At 33.4% G+C, this 9,644-nt stretch overlaps 1 protein-coding gene across 1 annotated transcript; it reads right to left on the bottom strand.

The window, feature by feature from the left end:
• Positions 1-5,966: 5,966 nt before the first annotated feature.
• Positions 5,967-8,874, bottom strand: LOC126879132 (uncharacterized). Its single transcript, XM_050642084.1, has 2 exons — positions 7,710-8,874; positions 5,967-6,818 (listed from the first exon to the last, which is right to left on the bottom strand). The coding sequence occupies exons 1-2, from the start codon at positions 8,838-8,840 to the stop codon at positions 6,726-6,728; spliced, it is 1,224 nt and encodes a 407-aa protein (XP_050498041.1). The 5' UTR covers positions 8,841-8,874; the 3' UTR covers positions 5,967-6,725.
• Positions 8,875-9,644: the final 770 nt, after the last annotated feature.

The raw sequence follows: 9,644 nt of genomic DNA on the forward strand, positions 1-9,644 counted from the left end.
AAGATTTTAAATAGGTACTACGACTTTTATGATTTAAAAAATTGTCACACACTCTAATTAAAAAATGAGATTCGTGAAAGAAGAGACAAACAGAATCCATTTCAATTACTACGCGTCACTAAGCTTCAGTTCCTTATTGATACTGCACGGCAGTCAACAAGAAAAAAGCAAGCTGAGTTATCAACTAACATAAGCATGCTTATATTAGTCGATAAAAACTTAAGAAACTTTATAATAGAACTTCGCCGACTAGCACAGCAAAAAACAGATATTTGTTACAGCTATTTGATAGGATAGTGATACCGGAGGAATATAACAGGTGGTATCGTATTTTCGATGCCAATGGCATGTTGTCAGATGCAATCTGACGAGTAATACGCATAGTAATATTATTTTCTTGTATCCTTAACACGTTCAAAATAAATTTGTTTTTTCTATAAAACTGCATATCATTTATTTAAATAATATCCATATAACTACAAACAGCTCTAAATAAAATGTTCAGGGAAAACCAGTTAAATGTTTTAATTATTATCGACTAATCCCTTAAAGACATTGCTATTAACTAGTTAAAACCTCATATTTCGATCAAAAACTACAAAATATTATATTTGGTTTATTATATTTGTTATAAATGTGTTCTTTTAAGGGTAACTGATTAATTTAGATTCAGCATACAGTTGGGAGAAGATGTTACACCCTTATTAACATTAGATGAGAGAATAAATATTGCTAAGGATAATTTATATAAAAAATGGTCTAAACAATTTATTTTGACAAAAGGCACAAGATATACATTGCTAGAACCCGATATTCGAAAAAATTACTGGTTTAAAAATTACGATTATCCGAGAAGTTCCATAACAACCATATCTCGGATGAAATTTGGACATGCTTGCTATCCGGCACATTTATACAAAATAAAAATAACTGATAACAATCTTTGTGATATTTGCAATGAAACGGCGGACTTGGATCATATATTTTTTAATTGTAAGAAGTACACACATCAGTCGGACATTCTTACAAAAAATTTAAGAAGTTTAAACGTTTACTAATGTAAACTATAATGTTATGTATCTTTTGGCACTGAGTGATAAACGTATTTTTGATTTTATTTTGTTTTTCCTGTATGACTGTAAAATTAAGTTATAGAATGACTAGATTAGGCTTGTAAACTTAAATGTCTTTCCTTTTGATTGCCTACATGCCTGCCTTACCGTGTGGGGTGGGTATATAGGTAATCAGTAATTATTAAGAAAAAAGACAAACCCTTGAATGAGAAAAGGTGACCCTTGTCCTTATACCATAATTTTTATTAAGATTAATTTAGCAAAAATTCACTTTGAAAATAAAATGTTTATTATATCTTTTCTTAACAAAAAGGTCGGTCAGACTTAGATAACATTAACTCAGATTAGTAATTAGATAGTTTAGATAAGATATATATTATGTTTATGTATGTACTATTTACTTTGTTTCTGGCCGCATGGTCTAATCCTAAAGCCAATAAAAAAAAATTAGATTTACAGGTAAAACCAGGTGTGACCGCATCTCCATCTTAAATTTAGGTTTAATCAGCTAGGTGTCTTAACTTTTTCAAACTAATGATAGAATATCATTCCTGATATATGCATCTTTCACTAGAATACCGAATATTAAACACAAGTTATCCTCTTAATTCAAAATAAAACACTAAACTTTAAAAACGTTTTTTCTCGGTTTCGGTATTTCGGCATTTACCTGGTTTTCGCAGTATACCGACGAAATGTGTTTTACACCATCATAAACATAAAAATAAAAAACAACTGCAAATTCTGAGAAACAACAACTGTTAATTGCAAAAAATACATCACTAAGAACACAGGAACTAATACCAAATTCCACATTGAACATAACAAATAATTAAGAGACTAAGAGCTATTTGACTAGTCAGCTGTTTTTGATGGGGCTGGTGACTTCCTCGTACATCTTTAGCTGGGTAACGGTTTCCGTAGCTGATATCTTGTAGTTTGTATTGTGAAGACTTTTTGTACTGGGCCTGAAGATGAGTCATAAATTGTAAGACTCGAAACCGGTTGCCCCATTATTATGTAAAGACTAATAAAATACAAGCTTAAGATTGCGAGTATTGACTCAATTCCTATATCCAATTGTAAATACATATATAGTTTCAAAAGTTATGCATCAACCAAAATTTTCGCTAATGTCCACTATTTTCAGAAACTACTGTTATACAGACCTGGATCCCGCGTACCAAAAAAAGTTGATTAATTGCAAGCTGAAAATTTGTTAATAGCTTAACAGTGTCTAGTTGGACAAACTTTGATGTATGGGAACAATGGAACAGAGGAATTTCGTGCGTCTACCTGCAATATTACCTGCCCAAAACATAACACTGCCACCAGCGAAAGGAAATTTTGGACGAGCATATGCTAGTTCTCTAGCATAAGTTCGCTAGCAGAAGTTCTCAAACCAATTCAAGACCGAGAGAGGTGTTAGACAAGGATGCGTGTTGTCACCTGACTTATTTAAAATTTATGGTGAACATGTCATGAGGATGGTTTTAGAAGGATGGGCCGGTGGAGTAACAGTAGCTGGTAGAAAAATCTCCAATTTAAGATTTGCTGATGACCCTTCTCTTATAGCAGCAAATGAGCAAGAAATGTTTGATTTTCTGCGGAAAGTTGAGTACGAAAGCAATAAAGTTGGTCTGAAAATCAATAAAGCTAAGACAAAAATAATGATGGTCGAGAGATTTGACACTATTCAACTGACTAACATATTACAGGAATACCAAATAGTAAACACCTTTGTCTATCTCGGGTCTAGTATAACTAACGATGGTAACTGTGAAGCAGAAGTTCGGAGACGTATTGGTATGGCAAAAAATGCAATGAGTCGCCTAACTAAACTTTGGAAAGACCGATCTCTCTTCCAAAATATCAAGATGAGACTGGTGAATGCCCTTGTATTCTCAATATTTCTATACGGAGCAGAGACTTGGACTCTTCGCGCATGCGAGCGCCAAAAATTGATGCCTTTGAGATGTGGTGCTGGAGAAGAATGCTGCGCATACCTTGGACAGCTCATAGGACAAACGTTTCCATTCTAAACCAACTCAATATTAAAAAAAGGCTGTCCACAATATGTCTGCAACGAATTCTGCAATTCTTTGGTCACGTGGTTCGCAGAGGTGACGACAGTTTGGAGAGATTAATTGTTTCTGGAAACGTTCCGGGGAGAAGATCAAGAGGACGATCACCAACTAGATGGTCTGACCAAATAAAGCATTCAGCTGGAAACTCATTCTGCGAAGCTCTTAGAGCAGCTGAAGATAGAGACCAATGGAGAAACATTGTTAGGAATATCGGAAGAAATCACGATCCTCAGTAATGGGGAAACGACAGGAGAGAGATATGCTAGTTGTGCAGCTCTGGTAACGTCTGAAAAAAGTACAAAATTCAAAAAGCTGTTGAGGGTAGGTATACTCGTGGTAGGCTGTAGGTGAAATACTATATATGTTCTTGAGCATACTGAGGGCGATGCAAAACATGTCTAGGTTGTAGTTGAGAAACTAATTTGTCGACGTCTTCTCAAACCTGACTTTAAAATTCTACTTCTTAGAAAAATTTCTCCGAATGGAAAAACCTACTCTTTCTTCGATCTTCGATCACTCTCCCAGGTATACCTTAGACCTGCTGCAAAATATAGTAAATATGTAAATACAAACCCTCGGCACCAAGAGCTCCGTGGGTAGGTTCTGATGGCGCGTTCATTGGTTCTGATGGCGTATTTATGTTTTATGGTATGCACACGTACTACATGAAGAGTAGCAGGTAGCCCAAAATATATTACTATAGAACAAATTGTGAATTTTTTACTTAACCTTGTGTTTTAGGTTCCTTTATTTTATTCAATTGTTGCGCAACTTTCTTCTAAAAATATAGTATGTATAAAAGTCAGTATAGAAGTGCTATTTCAACGATGTAGAGACGTCAATTGCGATATTTATGCATGCTTCATTGATTATCATAAAGCGCTCGATACAGTAAAGCACGACAAGCTGCTGGAGATACTAACCAATATTGGAATAAACACCTGTGATTTAAGAATAATCAGCAATCTGTACTGGAATCAAACATCAACTATCCGGACAGAGGCAGGAGAATCAGAGGGTATCAAAATCAAACGTGAGGTCCGTCAGGGATGTATATTATCACCACTGCTGTTTAACATCTACTCTGAACAAATCTTTCAAGAAGCTGTGGATGATATTGAAGCCGGAATTAGAATTAACGGAGAATGTATCAATAACATAAGATACGCAGACGACACGGTGGTATTCGCTGACAGTTCTGAAGCCCTCCAGGAGTTAGCCAGAGATACGGACTTTCACTAAACACTAAGAAAACAAAATGTATGATGATCTCTAAGAAGGAACAGCAATTTGGACAAATCAGTGTGAACGGTCAACAAATAGGAAGAGTAAAAACACACCTTACCTTGGCACGAACGTCAATGAAAACTGGGACCAATAGAAATTAAATGTAGGATAAAGAAAGCAAGATCTGCATTCAAAAGATGGCTAAGTTATTTAAATGTCATGATTTATCATTGCCCATAAAAGTCAGATTACTGCAGTGTTATATCTTTCCTATACTGTTGTACGGAGTTGAGTCGTGGACTCTCACAAAAGCCACCTGCAAGAAAATTGAGGCTTTTGAAATGTGGCTTTATCGTCGTGACCACGTTACTAATGAGGGTGTTTTGCTGAGAATGCAAAAAGAAAAAGAGCTGTTAACCACAATAAAAACAGCCAAAATCGAATACCTCGGTCACATCATGATAAACAGCGAAAGATATGGACTACTGCAACTAATCTTGCAAGGAAAAGTGGAGGGAAAACGTGGACCAGGAAGGCGAAGGATTTCCTGGCTGAAGAATCTACGCACATGGTTCAACGCAACAACCACAAGTCTTTTTAGAGCAACAGTGTGCAAAGTACAGATTGCCATGTTGGTCGCCAACATCCGAAACGGTTAGGGACTACAAGAAGAAGAATAAAAGTCAGAAGTCTACAAAAGAAATGTTAGAATAAACAAGCAACAACAGCGGCGGTTGGGATTTTAAATTCGATAAAAAATATTTCCTACTCGTTTATATTTAAGTAAGTTATCAATATTTCCCCCATTCCTTAACTTTACCATCACGTACGTAAATCCAAAATAACGAATAGAGAAATTGTCTTTCTCCGTTTTGCAGTTTCCAATCGCATACAAGTCGCAGATCACTGCAACGACCTCTCAAGAACGGCACCAGTAGTTGCCTTAAAAGGCTGGATGTCTAGCCACCAACATACTCCTATCCAATATTTATATTTTTGTGAACCCAACGCCTTCTGAATACGTAAACAGGGAGACGTGTGTGTGTGGAAGATTCAAATGATCTGCTGAGATAATATTTGAAGATATCTTTATACAGTGACGGAGATATTGAGAGAGAAACTATATCAAGACATCGACAAAAAATCAGTAGTCACTTTCACACAATAATATTTATTCATAACATAAATTATTACCTAACCTAATTTTTTGCTTACAATTTTCTTTTGTTTTTTTTTTAAGGCAAATAAAAAAATTGACATTAAATATGACTATAGAGATATAGGAGATTTATATATACATAATAACTTTTCCGGTTATAAACGTTTCCTAACTATTTTGCAATGCAAATACGTAATGAATGCATATGCATTTATTTTGGAAATAAGCAAATACACACAGCAATAAGTTGTATAATTAACGTTATTAATCATTATTTGCATTAATAATTTAATGCAAATTTAATTTTGTCCTAATCGACTCTTTCCTGTAATACAACTTTTATCACAACCGGGGAATTTTCTTAGTGTACCTATGTCAAATAATTTAAATCTTGGCTCTTACTGGTTAACTTTTTGTTTTAAGGCTGTTTTATCAGTTGAAGCACAGTGCAATTTGGAAGGGGCGTATCGCTTACATTTCTACACTGGCGACGTCAGACCCACGTGACTCCCTACTTCAAATTGATTTGAAGTAGGGTGTGCGATCTACAATTCGATCTTTACTCAGTGGCGCCGGCGGACAGGTAGTTTAATGATAACAAAATACATTATTTTGTCGGGAATACCTTTTTAGATTGATTATCGTAGATAATGTTTTAAAAATAATTATCGCATTTTTAATTTATAATATCTTAGCTAAATATAGTATTGAATAAAAATTTGTGAAACGTGACTCCAAAAAACATCATGGTGTGTATTTATAATAAATTTAAAATAACATAAAAATATTATTATAAAAAAATTACAATTTGTTGTCACAAACAAATAACCAATTTCGCAATTATAGGTTGAAAATGATTTCAATAAGTTATTTATTTATTAGAGAAAACTGATATTAGCATAGAAAAATTAAAATACATATTTTTATTTATCTATAAAAAATTGGTACCTGCCAAACCATCATAATAGTAAATGTATTTATCTGGCAAGTCCTCTGAATGGAATATGTATACATTATTTTAATATATTTATAGGTTGCAGTTACATAAGAAAAGTTTCCAATTGATGAATAAAACACAAATCGCGGATAGTAGTATAATTTTCTGTATTATTTTAAAACACCCTGTTTTGTATTTTATTAGAAGAAAGTATATAATCTGAAAATACTTTTGTTATTTAACTACCTACTTAAAATATGTGGCAACATATTTTCAATATAAAATTTTTTCAATTTTGGCAATATTTGCTTCCAAAATTCCGGCTCGGCTTTTATCTGTAATTATAAAATATGTAAATTAGTTTGTGTAGTTTAGTATGTGCAGGTATCAGTATTAAGTATACGATAAATAATGATACATAAATAATAATAACAGTAATCATAAAAATATTATATATATAATTTGTATATACAAATACAAATATATATAATACTACAAATACATATAACTGTATAAATATATACTGTATAATACTACAAATATATATAATATTATATATAACAAAAATACAGGTCATAAATTTAGTCACATATTCTGGGACCAAAAATAATTCGATTGAACCTAATTTACCTTAGTACAAATGTGCACATAAAAAGTTACAGCCCTTTGAAGTTACAAAATGGAAATCGATTTTTTCGAATGTATCGGATACTATTGGATATTTTTGGTCCCAGCATATGTGATTTAATTTATGACCTGTATTTTTGTTACATCCTGTATATTAAAAGCCGGAGATACAGGATGCAGCCAGAAAGCAGTTTATTAACGAAAAGTCTTAGATTTAAAATATTGTTTATTATAATTTTATTTCAATTATTCTAATTGTTTAAACATTAGTAAACTTTGTATCTAGGGCTTTTCGTTGTTTTCCTCGCATTGCGAGAGATGTCGCTGGATTGCGTCTCAAAAGGTGTAATCATTGCATCGTGATGGTTTCCCTTAAATAGGCAGGATTGTTGATATTTCTTTCAGAGTTGTGACTACATAGCTTCACTGAGGATGCATGGGATGCTGAAATAGGCTATATGGAGATAGTGGTCCAACTCTGAATCAAATAAAAACAAAAACTGCCTTTATCTTTTTCATAAAAATATTGTTTGAATATTAAAATTCTGACATGAAAGAAAAGGTTTCTAATACGTTTATAAACTAATATAAATATGTACCTTATCAACAATGAAACCCATAGGTGTCCAAACAATAAAGTAGCAATATTTTTTCTGAGCTATTGCTAGCTGTCCTTGAACTTGATAAAAATAATTATCGGTTTGTTTTAATTTAAAAGTATTTTCTTCGTGTGTTAGGTATTTAATTATTTTTAATTTGACAGCTTCTTCTGGGGACAACTTACAAGCCGAATAGGGGCATTTTACTTCTACGATATGATCGTCATCAATAATGCCATCCGGACTCGCTGCCAGAAACGGATTTTCTTCAGAAATGAATAATCCACATTCTCGTACTTTTAAATTATATTTTGCTTCAAATTCCAGTTTTGCAATTGCCTCATGATCTTGTCCCCACCTTGTAGCAGCAGATCCGTGAAAATCTGAAAACAATATTTTTTTTGTAGTGTTTGCAGGATTTGTAGATTTCCTCAATTTGCATACAATTCCAAAATTAGAGGCTGTCAAACGATTGTGTCTGTATTCTTTCCACAAAAAATTTGTAGATTGGCCCCTGGTAGATTGTTCTATTTTTGCAATCTCCTCATTACTTTTTCGTAAGGATTCCAAAAAACTCTCTTTCTCGCTTGTTGTTATTTCTATATCTACTGCACCGTAATTTTTATCAGCTGGTGCACTTTTTCTTTTTTTCTTTATTAATGGGTGTAATTCTCTACGCAGTCTTCTTTTGTTCCTTACTCTTTTGATTTTTTCTATGTATTTAGTTGTATATTTTCCTGGACTTTTCATGGTCATTTTCTTATGTAGGTCACTAAAGTAATGCTCTCTTTCATTGAATGATATCGCTGCAGCTTTACACCGTGTATCGTAGCTACCTCTCAGAACAAAATTAATTCTTTTACCCCCAACAAACTTTGAAATCACAGAGTTATATGTTTCTGCTGCATTATTATTCATATTCAACAATAAGCTATGAGTATGTTGAATTAGTCTGTTGCCACACGAGAGAATGTCATTCAATAATCCGCATTCTTCTAATTTGATAACAAAGTTTATTTCGTTTTCTTTGGATCCTTTACAAAAATATTGATCGCAGTTTGTATGTTGCCCAAAGACATGGTACGGACAATTTTTTATGTCTTTTATTAAGTTTTTCATTTGAATCTCCATACTATTTGTTTCATTTCTTCTGTAGGCGATCGCTGTTTTGATTCCTAGTCTTAATCTCGGTATATTACTAGACAAACGTTTTCTTAGTTCTGGCGCCACAGGTTTCATTTTAGTTGAAATTTTTTTTGCTGCCAAATCTCTTAATTTACTGCAATAATTGCGTAAAAGGTGATTTATGCATTCAATTTTTTTTATTAAAATATTTGGACCATATGGTTTTTTAATGCATAATGAATTATATACACTACTATCTCCGTCACCCACTAATTGTATGTATTTTAATCGATGCATCTCCACACTTCTTTTAAAACCTTCAACTATTATATCAGTTTCCATGGACGTGGATGATCCTTCCCAATTTTTAGAACATGTATGGGATGTAACTGTTTCATTTTTTGTTGCTGCTCTCGCGCATATAATGCAGTATTTATTTCTTGTAGCAACAAATAAAATCTTTCCAGTTTTGGCACCGACTATGCAAGCCTAAAAAACAAAATATATAGAAAGATTGTCTATCTTGTCAATACAACACACTTACTACACCTGAAGAAGCATCGTAGTTTACTTTGTACGATCTTTTGGACCAAGCACCATCAGCTATAACGGTTATTAACCCATTTCCGTCGGAATCTACTTCCCCAATTTCTTTGGCTAAAGCTAATTCCTCCCGTCCAGCCTCTTCTACGGAATCAGAAAGTGTTTGGCAGATGATATCTGCAACTGTCTCCGTATGTTTTGCATACTGCCTGTAGGACATCACAGGTATATTTAATGCAGCGTGTTGCTGCTGTATGCCTGAATAAC

Source organism: Diabrotica virgifera, chromosome 1 (assembly GCF_917563875.1).
Source record: "Diabrotica virgifera virgifera chromosome 1, PGI_DIABVI_V3a".
Taxonomy (NCBI): domain Eukaryota; kingdom Metazoa; phylum Arthropoda; class Insecta; order Coleoptera; family Chrysomelidae; genus Diabrotica; species Diabrotica virgifera.